At 39.3% G+C, this 16,757-nt stretch overlaps 1 protein-coding gene across 3 annotated transcripts; it reads left to right on the top strand.

The window, feature by feature from the left end:
• Positions 1 to 2,463: 2,463 nt before the first annotated feature.
• Positions 2,464 to 15,924, top strand: LOC308091260 (mixed lineage kinase domain-like protein). Of its 3 annotated transcripts, XM_080436720.1 has the most exons (14): positions 2,518 to 2,546; positions 2,668 to 2,724; positions 8,227 to 8,354; positions 10,280 to 10,723; positions 11,002 to 11,100; positions 11,473 to 11,650; positions 11,935 to 12,035; positions 12,161 to 12,290; positions 12,760 to 12,844; positions 13,446 to 13,573; positions 13,752 to 13,801; positions 13,900 to 14,046; positions 15,103 to 15,125; positions 15,180 to 15,924. In XM_080436720.1, the coding sequence occupies exons 3-14, from the start codon at positions 8,267 to 8,269 to the stop codon at positions 15,204 to 15,206; spliced, it is 1,500 nt and encodes a 499-aa protein (XP_080292846.1). In that variant the 5' UTR covers positions 2,518 to 2,546; positions 2,668 to 2,724; positions 8,227 to 8,266; the 3' UTR covers positions 15,207 to 15,924. The 3 variants fall into 3 exon arrangements, with proteins under 3 accessions (XP_080292847.1, XP_080292846.1, XP_080292845.1); XM_080436719.1 differs by having other exon boundaries at positions 15,103 to 15,924; XM_080436721.1 differs by lacking the exon at positions 8,227 to 8,354 and having other exon boundaries at positions 2,464 to 2,546; positions 15,103 to 15,924.
• The last annotated feature ends 833 nt before the right edge of the window (positions 15,925 to 16,757 follow it).

Here is a 16,757-nt window from a genome sequence, read left to right as displayed (position 1 = left end):
AATTACTCTACCTTTAAATAAGCATGTCAAAGAGAACATAAAAAGATAATAAAGAACAGCAGATAAGGTGCAAAAGTGGTGACACATTGGTAGTACACAAAGGTGTGTGCATGTTTAGGCATAAGGTGCAAAAAACACGTGCAGAGCAGAAACTTTACTGAATACAGATTAAATAAACAAGTGAAATTGGAAGTTGTGACACAAAGAAATAAGCAGGCACACAATTAGAACTGGAACACTAAACAATTGAAGCTGATAAATGGGTAGTATTGGGTACTCTCTCCTGATTGGCTCACCTGAAAATGTATTGTCTCTTTTTAAAGAGCTGGAGAGACCCCTGTTACTCTATAGCAATGATTACTATCACAATATAGTGCTTTAACCTTTTAACAAAAAACTTTTGTTTTAACCAAAAAAATATCACTTACCCTACCTTTAATGTACATGTGGTTCAATGTGTACACTCACAGACTTTACAGACAGTCTGTAAGGCTCCATTTGGTTCCTTACTGTCAATCATGTAGCTAGGGACCCCCTGGAACCTAGGAGGAGGTTCCAGGGGGTCTGTTGAGAATTTTTTTTGCACAAAATATGTGCATTATGACGCGTTATATTTGACATCAAATTACGTTTTGAAGCCTTTGTATATTTATACAATAGGTCATGGTAAAAAGCTAATAGCTTTTGTTATTGTTGAAGTAAATTTCACATTTCATTCAAAGTGTTAAAAACGTGTTTGACAGGATTTCCTCCTCCATGACTCATGACTTTTGGACAATCCCAAAAACACGTTTGCATTGAGAGACGCTACATTTGGAGCAAACGTGGTGATGTAATCAGTTTGGCATTTAACCTGGTCAGTGGGGGAAAGTAAGACGCATATATTATTATGATTTTAATTGTCAATCAAAATTATATGTTGTGTGCAGGTACATAAGAGAAAAGTTTTTTTTTGTTCGGCTTCCTTCAGACAATACAGCAGCATAGGTGATAATAATAATAAAGATAAGAATAACAACCCCCTCAGGCATTAGCAATATCAGTCACCAGAACCAGGGGGACGTGTGTTTTCAATTAATCAAAGTTTCAATGGGTTTATATAGGAAGGTCTGATAAATGAATATATCAAACATCTAAATATTCAATCAAGCCACTTAAAAAACTGTCTAGGGTGCACACAAAAACCCGGAGTAGATGTTAAAATGACCCCAGAAGTGTTTTTTAAAAGTGAAATACCCCTTTAGATGCAGTTCTTGAGTAATTGTACTAGGAGAGGATCACCTATTATTGTAGGCTACTGCAAACCTGTTACATTCCATTATGGAGTAGCCATTCACTGCCATCTACTGGTCAAACTTTATATTGTCGTTTGTTGATTTTTTTGTTATAGTTTTGGCTATTTTCTGGGTGTTAATTTCAATCAATTAATTAATTTATTTATTTTTAATTATTCAAATAACCGTTTACAAAAATGGCGTGTACACGTCAGCAGTGGTGGAAAAAGTACTCAAGTGTTTTACTTAAGTAAAAGTATCAATATTGCAATGTAGTACATAGCCTACTCTGAGTCTGTTACAAGTAAAAGTCCGGAATAAAACATTTACTTGAGTAAAAGTAAGTATTGGTATCAAAATGTGCTAAAAGTACCAAAATGTTTGAAAATAGCAGATCTACAAGCTCACAACGTGTCGATATGCGACACGTTGTGAGCTTGTAGATCGGCCATTTTCAAATAGCCGAGGTATAAAATATAGCTAAAGTGGTTAAGTATGTTTCATAATGTAATGATTTATATCTGCAAAGTAACTAGTAACTAAAATGTTCAAATAATTGTAGTGGAGTAAAAGTACAATATTTTCTTCTGAGATGTAGTGGAGTAGAGAAGTACTTACAGCTTCTCGCCTGTTTAGGTGTTGTGCCTTAAGTGTTGCCTTCAAGCGTCTTTATGTTTTGTAAAACTGTTGTTTTGGTCAGTCTTATTTTTTGTCTTTGCCAAGGCTGTTTAGCAAGTGTTTGTAGTGTCTTTTTGGAGCCTTGGACCAACTATCACATCCATATTCTAACTTTTTGTGTGTTTTTTTTCATAAATGAACGCCCTACTCCTTTACTACAGTGTCACTCAAAAGTATCAGATCCACAATCTCGAAACACGGCGTGAAACGTGGCGCGAAGCGACGCGTTTTGATCTACAAGCTTTATGGGCTTGTACATCAGCTAATTACAGCGAAGAGATTTTGTGTGGAGGGGTAAAAAGGAGCCAAGTACAGAGCCCTGGGGAACCCCTGTCAATATATATAGGGTTTAAGTGTTTAACACCTGCACTGGTCCCTCTCTATTAATTCATTATTTAATTGAGCAAATCATATAGTAAGTCAGCAATCTGTGCTTGTCAGAGCCATTGGCATGTCAGACTTGTCAGGTAGAGAGGAAGTAGAGAAAATAGGAGGAGCAGAGGAGTCTCAAGTTTCAAGCAACAACAAGCTGTATCTAGTTTCAGTTCAGTGTCCTCGGTGTGAACAGGCGTCCTGCATCAACACTCACTACAGGTAAATGAGCTCCTTACGTTCTTCAATGTGTTTTATTGAAATCAGTTTGTTGCTAAGTTGCTGCTAAGTTTACATGTAATGGTAATTTCCTTTTCCTGCTTCCTGTTTATTCTGTCCACAGTTCTCTCTACAGTACAGAGCAGACTGTAGGCCTGCTACAGCACTGAGTGTGGCTGCAGTAAGTATGATATGTGCACCGTGTCTGTATCAATATAAATGAACTCAGATCAATCCTCACTCTCACTGTTTAACAGTAATTTAACAGTGAGAGTGTAGAGGATTTTGCTTTGTATAAGTGTCAGTTCCCTTTTACACTCTCTTGAGTTACATTAACAGCATTTTTCAGTCAGGGCCATCTGTGGCATAACTGTTAGGGTTGCCAACAGTCCCGTATTAGCCGGGACGCCCCGTATTTGAGGCAAAAGAGGTGTGTCCCGTACAGGACATAGTTTGTCCCGTACTCCCGGGTGAAGGGGGAGGAAAACAAATCTGCTTGCGCACAATGCAGTGTGTCTGCCTGCGTGCCTGTGTGTTTGTGTGCTGTATACGAAGGGCGCTAGGACCCTGGGGGTGCCGCTCGCGCGTGTGTGTGTGTATGTGTGTGTGTGTCCATGCAGGGCCTGGCTGTAAATAAGTGTTAACTTAGTCCAACACCCTGGGTAAACAACAAACTTTGCTTTGCTTTGCTTTGCTTTGCGTGCTTGTGTGAGATTTCCTCATTGACGTGTGAGGAGAAATGTGCGCTGTGGCCGTGCGGTGGAAGAAAGAGAGATGCCCCGGCCCTTCTAAAAAGAAAATACTTTGTTCTTAAAAACAAACAGTGGAAGAACAACTGTGTTAAGTCCATGAGTGGAGAGTGGAGATGTGTCAGACTCAGAGCCTTTTGAATCTGCACCTTGTGTCAGACGGTCTGTAACCATAGAGTTAAAAATAATAGAGAGGGCACCCGAATTCTCCTCCCATCCACTTGCATTGAGTTGCTCACCCAGCGCATGGGCCTGTTTGAACCCTTCTTCCGGGTTGGAAATTTGGTGGGCGAGGCCTATTTGGGGCTCCAAACGCGTCACTTCTGTGACGCGTTTTGCGTCACAGTGACGCGTTTTGCGTCACAGTGACGCGTTTTGCGTCACAGAAGCGCGCAGCCCCGTGCGCAAGCTCGTGCGCATGCTCGTGAGTCGAGCCCATTGGTCGAAACCGTTTCCTCGTTCATGTGTTGAAGCCCCAGGCCTGCACGCGCCTGCACTACCATGAATGGCCAGCATGTTCAATTGGCTTCAGTGAAACCACTGGGTTCTGGGGGCTTGTCTGTAACATGTTAGAACTCCCTGCAACGCTCTGCAGGGACGCGGGAAGTGGGGTGCTGAGGGTGCTGCAGCACCCCTGGTGGTGGGGAAGAGAAAGACACATTTTTTTTTGTAAATTAAACAAATATATATCATTTTAAAGTCTATATACACACTTATATATTAAAACAATGATGTATTTAACTTTGGGGAATAAAATATTTGTTGAAAAAGGTGAAAAAACGTGAAAAATTTGGAAAATATCGCGGGACACATATCGCGCGTGCGGAGTCCCCCGCCAAGCCCAGCCCCCCTTGGCATAAATGACTTCCAGCGTCCCTGACGCTCTGGACCAGAGCTACTGTCGCAGGGACGTGCTGGCCACTGGGAAATTCGGGAAAATTCCAGAACGGCCGCGCCATTTACGGGCCGCCAGACGGCCGGTGGGCCACCCCCAAAAAAAAAAAACGGCCCAAAAACGGTGGGCCCGGCCCAAAAACGGTGGGCCGGTTCGGAAAATCACAGAGCTGAATTTTGGTCCCAGCACGCCCCTGTATGTCAGAGAGAGTTTTCATAACATGGCACAGACATGCTCAAGCGGGCCAAACAAAATAAGGTGCATCTAACATTGCTCTACCGAAAACAAGCTGTTGCATGTGAGGTTATGTTAATATATCATACTAGCTTATAGTTAGTTAGACACGGACGGGGCTGCAACAGCATGGACTGCACTAACACGCTGAACAGTGCAATGTTTAATGATTCAAATACTGCAAAGAAAATCCAATGCTGAGATGATAACAGCCCCAACACTGTAAGTAAATGCACCCCGTGTGTGTGTGTGTGTGTGTGTGTGTGTGTGTGTGTGTGTGTGTGTGTGTGTGTGTGTGTGTGTGTGTGTGTGTGTGTGTGTGTGTGTGTGTGTGTGTGTGTGTGTGTGTGTGTGTGTGTGTGTGTGTGTGTCAGTCAGCTGATTGATTGGAAAATGGTTGGTTGAAGGATAACATTAAAGGGATATTTCACTTTCAAAAAAACTTTTGGTCATTTTATCGTCTACTCAGGCCTTTGTGAGGCCCCCAGACAGTTTTTAAGTTGCTCGATTCAGTATTTAGACATTTGATATTCATTTTATCAGACACGCCCCCTTCCTATACAAACCCATTGTAACTTCAAACTCCATTTTAACCATGTTAGATTTGTCGAAAACACCCGTCCTTGGTTCTGGTGACTCACCCTGCCCTCGTAATGCGTGAGGGGGCCGTGTTTTTCCGATTATTTTTTTCATTTATTTTATTTTATTTTTTTATTGTATTTTATTATTTTTATTTTCCAAAACTGTCTGGGGGGCTCACAAAGGCCTGAGTAGATGATAAAATGACCAAAAGTTTTTTTTAAAGTGAAATATCCCTTTAAGTCTAATAATTATGTACCGTGCATGTTCACATCATGTATACTTTACATTACTTAATACAATTTTTCTAATATTTAATTTTTTAACATTTTGGACAAAATAGCCAATTGTACATCGAGGTGCCCAGATGTCCCTAGTTCTGAGGCAGAATAGACCATGCTCCACTGGTGTTCACGAGGGCTCTTTATTTTAACCCAAGTCAGACAACAACGTGAAAAACTGCAACATAAAACAAATAATATATATTTTTAAACAATGAATTATAAACATCATGAAATATAAATGTCCTACTGTATTTTTAAATGTCCATGAATGAATTGTCCGTGTTGATGAATGAATTGTTTGTCCATATTCACATAAACATAAACACATCTGATGAAACAACAATGATGACAATTTATACAAAGATAACACAACAAAATACTGTGTGCGCCTTCTGCACAGATATCTAGGAGGTTAGATTTGTTATAGTTTTCAGAAACTATTTTTAGCTGAAGGAGAGCTCCTTCCCTCTTCAGAAACTCAGTAGTACTGATTACAGGCCTCTAAGGTATAACAATGTTCTGTTGATTGGTGCTACGTGACTGCCCAAGTAATACCATGACACGAACCTGAACTGTAGATGGCACTGCAGTAATATACAAATAATCAATACAGTGTTTCACTCAAATATAAACCAAAAAAACACAAAAAATATACAACCCTTTTATGGCGACAGCTACATACAATGTGATGTAGTAGCCTAATGCAGGTGTAAGACCATTGTGTTTGTATTGTGTTATAGGCTGTTTTTTTTTCACTTTCGCTTTAACTGGAGAAGCACTTTGTCATGGTGATTTAAACTAAGGTTGCATTGGAAAGGTTGAAAGGTTGATTACCACATTGTGTTAAATGGCCCTTACTATAGTGATACATCAGAAACAACATGGCACTGTTTCACCATGAGCTTTCAGTTCCTTTTTAAGAAGTGATTTTTGAGTGTGTCGGTAAACACTCACTCCGATAAACAGCCTGACTGGAATGTGGGCGTGCACTTCTGTTCATATATATACGGTGGGGGCGTGACTGTGGAAAAGGGGGCGGGTTTGGTAAAAAAAGGTCTGGAACGCGTCATGATGGGTTGCCATGTCTGCTTATTGTGAGCGACATTGCCCTTGTTTTTCTGTGAAGGTGCTTGTAAAGACTGGTGGTTGCGGTCTGTCCCTGTTTCTAAAACGTTGATATTTGGACGTTGTTGATATTTGGTATGAGTTATTGTTAACGGAACAATGTCCCGCAAATCAGATATGAAAATAAAATACACTTTTTTTTTCTCCAAAAAACGTTTATTTTCTCTTTTTTTGGGCTAGTGAAAGTTAGAGGAGTTCTTACTGTATGGTGTGTGTTATATGAGATGAGGGCTTACCATAATAACAGTAATTCTTAATCATAAACTCCAGTCACAGCACTGCAGAGGGGAGGTGTGTGTGTCTGTGTCAAGCTGGCGCTCATTGACGTTCGTTAATGTTACATCAAGGCAATTATGTTTCTGCACTGTCAAATAGGCCAACATCTAATATAGCATTAAAGCCATATTTATTTTTACAAGCGACCCTCTCTGGCTTATAGATATGTTGTTCAAGTTGTTGTTAATAACTACACTTGGTCCAGATGACAAGAATATGACTATGATTTAAGTAGAATTTATATTTATGCAGTATTTATATTATATTTGTTATTAGTGTCTATATGTCCTCTGAAACAATTGGGGTTCATAATGAGGATTTACCTCAGCTTGTATAATTGTATTTCTTTTTGTATGTAAAACACTTTTTTAATATACTTTATAAATGAAGCACTTTGACATTTTTCGAATTGCTTCTCTGCTGACTATATCCAAAGAGTTTATAAATAGATGGAGACGGCGGTCTTGTGCATCCGTTTGTTTGAAAATACGCTAGTCTGTCATGCTCTCTCGTGTCTGGTGTCTTTTGGGTAAAGCGAGCTTGCTTTCATAATGAGAGAGAGAGAGAGCGCACCAACACCGTTTTTAAAAAAAGAACGAGGAGTTGATATTTAAGATATGTTTGGAGTTGAGTGAGGGAGATAATTATGGCTGAGAACGGTACATGCCGCAAACTGTACATGAAAATAGAGCATGTGAGAGCATGGCCATTCAATTAGCCTTAGCATTATTTTATAATCTAATACTATACATTGATATTTCCCGATATGTGTAGAGTGTAATGAAGAGATTTTAGGCTGCAGCGAACCCTGCGTGGTACTGCACAAGTAGAAGTTGTTTTTTTAAAAGTGTCCTGACTGCCTCGCATAACATACAACCAGGCCCACCTTAGTCTCGCGTGGCCAGACTATTGCCTCCCACAATTTTCAAATGTTTCCGGTCATTGAGATTGTGGAATAGTTGTCTGGCTACGCGAGACTAGGCCCACCTATATACACTATGCTCTAATTACAAAATAATACATAATTCTAATGGCAGAGATGAGTCATCAAGGTGATTAGCCTCCATCCATTCACATGCAACTCCTCTTAATATATATATATATATGGCCACCGATCGGATTAAAATGCTTTTTAATGAACAATACGGAATATAAGGGTACTTCTGAGGGCCTGAACAGAATTGTAACATCCGTGGCCATGGGATAAGCACTTTATATTTGAAATCTGTTTATATCATTTCCACAACCGTTAAGCGCAAGGCCACGTTTGGTTTATAATGACTGTTTTTTTAAAAATATATCACAGATTTTTATAACACTGACAAAGTAATGTCATGTTTATTTGGATAATTTTGCGCAATGGCCTTTGGAGCAGTTTGTTGTCAATTGTGTGCTTGCTTGCTTGTTAGTGTCATTAGATAACATTTTGATAAATTAAGGCAAAAATAAGAATTAAATAACATTAAAAAATAATAAAGCAACAGCTAAGATACATGTGAAGGCCTGTTATGTGTGCAGTACCTTTTTTGTCTTCTTTGCAGCGTGCGACGTGTTGTGAGCTTGTCGTCATGCACTGTCGTCATGCACTGGTGCACAAGAACTAAGTACAAACAGCCTTCAGTGCTTGAATGTGAATGTCTACAGTACTGCACAGCAGAGTCCTTTGAAAGTACGTTCACCAAACCTCTCTAAACCACAAGTTTCACCATTTCATTGTTCTTTACACTAGAAGAAAGCACCCTTTGGGAGCGTGCATGTAGCAATGACACATGTGTATAAATGCAGAAGTGTAGGTAACGATGGACACGAGGTAGCATTTGGTGTTAGAGTAGACGCTTTGTTGTCATGTTGCAGAGGGAGTTATGTGGTACATCTGTCCTCTCATCTTTGGTCCTTGTTTGAACTCCATGACATTCTTGGAATTGCCTGGATTTGTTAGAGTTCCTGTTAAACAGAGATTTTAGTTTAGGAAGGGGGATCCATGAATGGCTGGAGTTGGATCCCTCCATTATGGCAACAGGCACGGAAGCACTTGTTACCAACAGAACCTTTTGATGTTTCCCAAGGGAACTTGACAGCATTGCATGAAATGCAGACGCTATCCATATTCAGTGTGTGAAAAACTTATTTCTGTGAGTTGTTGTGGAGGTGTCCAGGCTCTTCTGAAGTGTGTGTCCTTTTTTGTGGTCCTTTTACAATGTGTTGTGTACTGATGGTCCTCATAGAGTGGTTCTGCAAAGATGGATAGGACACCATGTGTAGTGTACACCTTTAAGAGTAACCATGACGTCACTAGGCAGCCAGGAAGCGAGTGGTGATAGATGGCAGAATGTATGTATCTGTATTGTGTAACACATTTATATTTGAAATAGTTACAGCTATTATTTGAATGTTCAAAATGTCATCTACGCAGTTGATGACAAGTTGTTTTGTTTTGTTTCTTTTCTTGAAAAGAAAGGAAGGGATGTAGTGTACACCTTTAAGAGTAACCATGACGTCACTAGGCAGCCAGGAAGCGAGTGGTGATAGATGGCAGAATGTATGCTCTGTATTGTAAGAGTGACCACCAGTAAAGCATCCAATTATATTGTAACCTCAACGACATGTGTGGACATTCAGATTAAACCATGAATGACTTATCAATACAGTTGTGATGGGAGTTGCCAAATTTGTGCATAATATATAAATCATCATTTATTTTGTAGTAAACTATGTAGAAAAAATATTACAACTGATGGTATACAGCATATGTCATATACTGTAAATGACAATGTTTGTGACAATTATGATGTTGTGTATACATGTTGAATGACAATATGTAAGTGTAGTGGCTACAATGGATAACAGGGTTATGGGGGAAAAATTAGTTGTGACCTGTGGGCCTCGGCTGTTTCCAATGATTGGTTCACTTCTGACTGGCTCATCTTCTGTCTATTGTCCTCTCGGCGCTCAGCTGAGAAGTGAAGGTCGTTGTTATTGTAAATAGGTTGTTTATTAGAATGAGTTCCATACACATCCAACAACGTGCATTTGATAATGGTATTGTTGTATTCATGCAGTAAATTAAAGTCTGGCAGTGTAGTGGATACAATGCATTGCATGAGAAAACACAAGTAGTTATACCTGTGTCCTCCAGTGACTGACCGCCTCTTCCTCTGTTGACTGTCCTCACCGCAGTATTAGCTGAGATTGAGAAGTGCAGATAGTTGTAATGTATGCTTTATATTTGTAAGTACATGATGGAATCTGCACAATACCTTATGTGTGACAATGGTGTCTTTGTATTTGATGCATTAAATTGAAGTATGTGTCATGAGCACAATGCTTTACAGGGTTAATAGGATAACATGCATAGTATAGCTGTGGCCTGAGGCTGCTCCTTGGACCTGCTGTGCCTCCGATTCTGTGGCAATCTTTGTCACGGCTGAGTTAAACGAGTTAGACAGCATGTGTATCCTTATTAGTGTATAACTATGACATGATAATACATACATGAAGAAAATGTTTAAACATGGTGAAAATGTTGTTTGTGCATGCAAAGTTCAGATTCAGTCTATTGCAGTTCAACCTATCTGTCCCCCTTTCTCCCTTCAGTCATGGATTTAATAGACCCCATCTTGGGCATAGCGACTACACTCTACGCGCTCTGCCAGGAGGTCAAGGCCAACAAGACACGATGCACGCGTCTGAAAGAACGTGTGAAGAGGCTGGAGCCGGTGCTGAGGGCCATCAAGCGAAAAGGGGCCCAGATCTCTCCTGAGGTGAACACGGCCCTCGAGGAGCTCACGCTCACACTCAAGTCTGCTGAGGATGTAGTCAAAAAATACAAAGCTGATAAAAAAAATATCATCAAGCGGTTCTGGACCACCTACAACTACGGGGACGAGTTTGAGAGCCTTAACGACCGTCTCACCGACGCATACCAGGTGCTGTCCCTGAATCTGCAGGTGCAGATGGATCATAAGCTGTTTGATGCAGATTCTCAACGGAAAGAGTATGAGGCAGACAGGAAGAAGGATCATGCAGATATCCTGAAAAGTGAGAGGAGGGGGGTCTTGTCTTCTTTTGTATAAAATACATTTCTGCAAGAAGTCTATCATTGTTCTTTGAGCCAGATGTGTACAGCCTTTCTTTTTTGCGTTGTATGGGAGCTGAAAACTGAATTTGAAATAGGTCTAATTATTTGTTCAATTATTATTAGTCTACCAGTGTTGACTGTATAATAGTGTAAATAGTCAAATTGAAGCTGTACATAGGTATGCCTTTATGAAGATCTTGATTGTGTGATTGGCTTTAATATCAGATGTATTTCACAGTGCTACACGACCAAAAGGATACTGTGGAGGAGAAACTGGATGCTACATCATTGAAACTGGATGCTAATAAGCCAGACGTGAAACAAATGATTGAAATGCGTAAGTAAACAACTTGAAAGTCAATTGCCACATATCATTCAATATAGTGCATGTTATGGTTTGTGAACTATTGCACTTTGTATTTCACCCATAATACGTCGGGATGATTTTTCATCCCAGACTTCAGAGGAAGGGCTATTTATTTGTTACACATGTCACAAATAAAACTATTAAGAAAATAAAAGCCCCAGGTAAATATAAAATGCAGTTTTGTCATTTGAAAGTCATTTATTCACAGCGGTATCCCTCAGTGACTTTAGGCTGTGCTATTTATTCAATGTTTTTATTCCAGAGAGGGATTTAATTTCACTGACAGCTATCTGATGTTTCTGTTTTCTTCTTCAATCTCATTGGTGGTTTTGCCGTCACCAGTTCAGAAGTCTGAGATCATTCCTGAAGGCATCCGAAAGATCAACCCTGAGGACCTGATCTTTGATATTCCCCAAATTCCCATCATGACAACTGACAGCTTTGAAGTCTACAAGGGAGAATACAGGAAGTATCCTGTGGCCATCAAAAGATTCCTCTGTCCACAGACCACTATACCAAGGTTTGTGGCACACGTTTTAATTGATCAAATAATGATATACTATGATAATACAATATAGATTATTGGGCATTTGTCGGATGTATATGATATACATAACCATAGCCTTATTTATTCACAAATACAATGAGAAAATATCATTTTGGTTAACTCTCGTCTAATACAATTGAACAAATTGATGAACATTACTGTCAATCGGGTACAGTGTGGGGAGAGAGCGGGCTGAAAATGCTGCGAGCCTGGCTGGGTGTTTATCTATGTAGCCTACTGTAATATTTCTCTAAAAGCGAGGTGATGAAGATATTGGAAAAGGAGATCGCAACCATGATTAACTATGAATCACCATACATACTGCGGATGTTTGGAGTCTGTTTCCAGGGTGCCGATGGTGAGTCATTTTTATGATTGTGCTTGTTGAGAAGAATTATTGAAACCACGTCATCATCTGCTTTTTTCATTTTTCTACTTTACGCCTGTCTCCTATATAATATGAGATTTCCCTTTCCCTGCCAGCACTACTCATAGTGATGGAGTACTGTGAGAAGGGAAGTCTGAGAGGGGTTTTGGACAACTCGAGGTTTAAACTACGCAGTTGGGACAGGAGGGCTCGCATGTGTTTGGATGCTGCACAAGGCATCTACAGGTGAGTTCCCAGTGGTCAGTCTTTGATGGAGAAAAACAAACCAATTAGATTCAGAATGAGTTCAATAAGTAAGAATCTAACCTTGACATGGTACAGTCAAACAAATGTCGGTGCCTCAGCGATTTCTCTGTTGTTTTTTGGTGATGTCATGTCTCAAGAGATGAGAGTCGTGTCATTTAAATCACAAACATATGTCATTCTAACTCCTGGTGAAAACAAGGAACATGGATTTAATGCCTTGCATGCGCATAGCTTATTGCTTCAATATTTCACTTCAGTTGAAGGCAGCCAACATGCGCTACCTTTGATTGCCTGCGGAAATTAGATTAGAAATTATAGAATGGTCCAGGCTAGTACCAATTTGCCAAAACAAATATGTTTTGTCCAGGCAGGGTTAAGCCACACCTTTAAAATCTCTTACAATTTTATTCTGATAAGTTACACACTGACAACTATTGCTTCCTCTTAGATTACATCAGTCAGAACAAGAATCCAAAGTCCATGGGAGCATCACCAGCGACAAGTTCATGGTAGCTGAAGGCTACAGAGTTAAGGTATGACGTTAAATATAAAGCATTTTCCTTATTAAGTTGATGTCATTTTGTCTTGATTCATTTTGTTCACAGCTCACTGCATACATTATGATCTTTCAAATGTCACAATTTTAATCTTCTTCTTTCGGCTAATTGACCCTTTGTCGAGTTTCTTCACGCCTATTGGTTACTGTTTCTTGGTTGGCATAAGCAACCGTCCGTTTTTCAATTGCCTCGTATTGATAATTAATGTATTCAATTCTTATTTTAAACTTGCCGTTAGTAAAAAAGGAACAGCTCGGGTGCAGTAAAGTGACTGGGCTTAACGTGTTCTAAAAGAAAATATATATTTTTCTAATGTTTTGCAAACTCAACATAAACAACCAGAAGGAGGCTGAACCAGAGTGAAACAAGGCGGGAGAAGCCTGCTGGTTGGTTGGTCAGACAGACAGACAGACAATCAGAAGGCTGACGATGTGTTAATTTATAGCTATTAAATATTCCTTAGTGACTTTTGTTTTCTAGCCAGACATAAGTCACTGTTGCCTACACCTTTGTATGTATTTCCTATGGTGATTATTATATTGTATTATCATTTATTGGTTGTCTGTTTTGTGACTAGCTGGGTGGTTTGGAACTGGTTCAGACAGAGATGTCTGTGAACCCAAAGAGGAGCTCCCTTCGCTACCGATCACCTGAACAGCTGGAGAGTTTCAATCATCCATACTGCAAGAAATGTGAGATTTACAGGTCAGTCCTCTACAGTAATAAGATTTCTCTTCTTTTTTTTTTTTTTTACTTACAAATAAATAACATGCATAAAAACAATAAAGTTCAGAGTTTAATTAACTCTAATTGGACCTATATAGCCAATAACTGAAATGAATTAATGAACCAAACCACACTGTATTTTTCTTTTCTTTCCCAGTCTTGGAATGGTCCTGTGGGAAATCGCAACCTGTATGAAACCCCTTGACGGTATGTGTCCTGAAAACAGTGGTTAACGCAGACTGTACCTTTCTTGCAAACTTTCTTTACACTTTGTATGTATTTTATAACAATTTCTCTCATAACAGATTGTACCACAGATCTCCACATTTATAATAGAGTGTTTGTGGAGAAGCGAGTGCTAGAACCACTTCCTGAGGACTGTCCTGAACAGCTGGGAGGACTGATCAATGCCTGTCGTGCGTATGACGCTTCCCAAAGGCCAACAGTTGGAGGTAATTGTGTTTAGCTGCTTTCGGACCCGGGTTGAGTGTTATCCCAAGGAAGACAGAGTAGAGTAGACCAATGTGAAAAGAAAGATAGTAGAACCTGGGTGTGCCCAATCTGGGAACCCATTCGGTAAAAAAAAAGGGCAGGGAAACACAGTGGTGCTGACAGATGCTGCTGTTAGCAGAACCTGTCTTGAGAGATTAGGGTGTGCCTAACCCTAGGTATGATCTGATCAAATTGTGAAAACACTAACAGATGTTGGCTTGGCCAAACTCAACTCTTCAAACTGACCCCTTGGCAATATGCCAATGGGGTGAAGAGTCTCAGCCCCCGGAAGAACTCACCCCGGCTTGTCTACTGACCAGTGGTGGAAAGTAACTAATTACATGTATACTCAAGTACTGTACTTAAGTAAAATTTTGAGGTATTTGTACTTTACTTGAGTATTTCCAATTTCCAATAATTTTACTTCTACTCCACTACCTCTCAAGAGGCAAATATTGTACTTTTACTCCACTACAATTATTTTAAAACTTTAGTTACTAGTTACTTTGCAGATATTATTACATTATAAAACAGTTTAGTCCTATTTTATACCTAGGCTATTTGAGAATAGCAGATCGACAAGCTCACAACGCATCGCATCGCAACGCGTTGTGAGCTTGTAGATCTGCTATTTTCTTTTTTTTTTTCTATGTTTGTACTTTTACTTTTGGTACTTTAAGTATATTTTGATGCCAATACTTTTGTACTTTAACTCAAGTAACATTTGGAACACAGGCCTTTTACTTGTAACAGAGTATTTTTATATTGTGGTATTGTTACTTTTACTTAAGTAAAATATCTGAGTATTTTTTCCACCATTGATACTGACTCCAGGCCGGAAATGCAAGTGGCAAAATGCATTAAAATTACATTTTATTTTATTGTTTCACATCAATAATTCTTATCTCTCTAAGCCTAACCTCATTGGTCACTGTCGCTACCCCTTTGGTCATTTCAACTTTTGGTGTAGTCGTAAACATCCCACAAAATAAATGATATTTATCTCTATTCTACAGTGCTGGTGGACAAGCTGCGCCAGGTGGTGGAGGAGTTGGAGGAGGAGTTGGAGGAGGAGTTGGAGGAGGAGGAGGAGTTGGAGGAGGAGTTGGAGGAGGAGTAAGCCAACAGGTGTTCTCAGAAGAAGGAACAGCATGGTGTTTATGCATGGATGTATATTGTACCATGTGTTATACGGTTCAGGACATAAACGTCTTGTAACTGTTCGACCTCCACTCATATGCATATTATTACATATTTTTCTAAATCTTAAGGCTTAATGTCAGTGTATGTTTACAATTACTGCCTTTTTGTTAACGTGGGAGATTTTTCTAACATTACCACGTGTTTCATATAACAAAAAGAAAAGCTGTTTCTCTCGATGGACGCAGCTAATCAAAATAGATGTTTAGATGTGGCTGACCATCAATTTAATATGATTTTTATGGAGAACAATGAGCAGGGGTTGATTATGTTCAGGACATGATTATTGATTGATTGATTGATTGATTATTGAATACTTTATTAGTCAGAAATGTAAACAGCACGTGGTACAGTAGGCCACATGCTGCCAAAAAAAAGGCCCAACCCAAAATAAATTGCAGTAGTAATGTGATATAGTTTGTATTGGTCCTAATACCCTCCTACCTCATATATTAAAAGTTGTGCTTTATGGATTTAGTGGAAAATACTTTTTTCAGGGTCAAAAGCAACGTTTTGAGGTTTTAAAGCGGTGTCGGTCTTGGTCAAATGGTGTTAAATATTGGAGGGTTTATGTGGAGTTATCCAACATATGGGTGTCTATTCTTGAGTTTTGTGGGTCAATCTTTCCAATAAAACACTTTTTGAGAGGATATTTTAATGTCTGATGCCTGTATTTTTTTGCTACATTTGGCACTTATACAGTTTGTGTCACACCGCTCATATGGGAGGATCTAAACCTGGTATAAATTGCTCCTTATAGGCATGGTTAACAAATATACAGTAAGAAGTAAAATGTAAACAATTTATTTAGCGTTCTTCTATTGATTTCTATAGCCCCTGTTATATGCTGTTATTTGTACATCTGGGTCTATTACATGGTTAAATCAATTATATGTATTTTATGAAAATATAGGCTACGTATATTTTAAAATAATCGGGCTCATGGGCTCCGACACCTAATAATTGACAGATTAAGCACTGCAAATAGGCTATTTCTACAAATTAGATTTTTCTTACCTTCCTAGATTTAGAGGGATAGTTTAGTATAATTATTTTGATTTGTATTTTATGTTACATGGGACATAATGGGAGTGTAAATGTGATTCAAATTTTATTTTCCAAGGTATATTTAGCGCAGTGGCATTCACAAAAACATAGTTTTCAATCATGTTTGTTAACTGCCCAATAGCTTTTGTTTCCACTGTTGAACTGACTTTATTAGTGTATTTCAATGAATAAAATTCTATGAGATGCAGCTCCTTATTGTCAAATGCCTCAGGAGTTAATGTCACCTTGAGGGCCTGGTACCTCCGTATGGTTCCCAGTGTTTGTGGGGGAGTGTAGCAGTGCTGGGGTCCACCTCGGGGCAATAGCTGAATGGGTATATAGCCCCTGTTATGTGTTGAGGTGTCCATGAGAAAGGAGTACGCTGAAAGCTGAAATTATTCCTTTTTATATCAGAGAATGCATT

Source organism: Gymnoscopelus braueri (assembly GCF_963280865.1).
Source record: "Gymnoscopelus braueri genome assembly, chromosome: 9".
Classification (NCBI taxonomy): Eukaryota; Metazoa; Chordata; class Actinopteri; order Myctophiformes; family Myctophidae; genus Gymnoscopelus; species Gymnoscopelus braueri.
The sequence above is the reverse complement of the archived record's forward strand: the minus strand, read 5'-3'. Positions and strand labels throughout refer to the sequence as shown.

Coding starts and splice junctions, on each gene's coding strand:
- LOC308091260 (XM_080436719.1), top strand. CDS start 8,267: ATGCACTGGTGCACAAGAACTAAGTACAAACAGCCTTCAGTGCTTGAA. Junction 12,036..12,160: donor CTGTTTCCAGGGTGCCGATG/GTGAGTCATTTT, acceptor TTTCCCTGCCAG/CACTACTCATAGTGATGGAG. Junction 13,802..13,899: donor CTGTATGAAACCCCTTGACG/GTATGTGTCCTG, acceptor CTCTCATAACAG/ATTGTACCACAGATCTCCAC.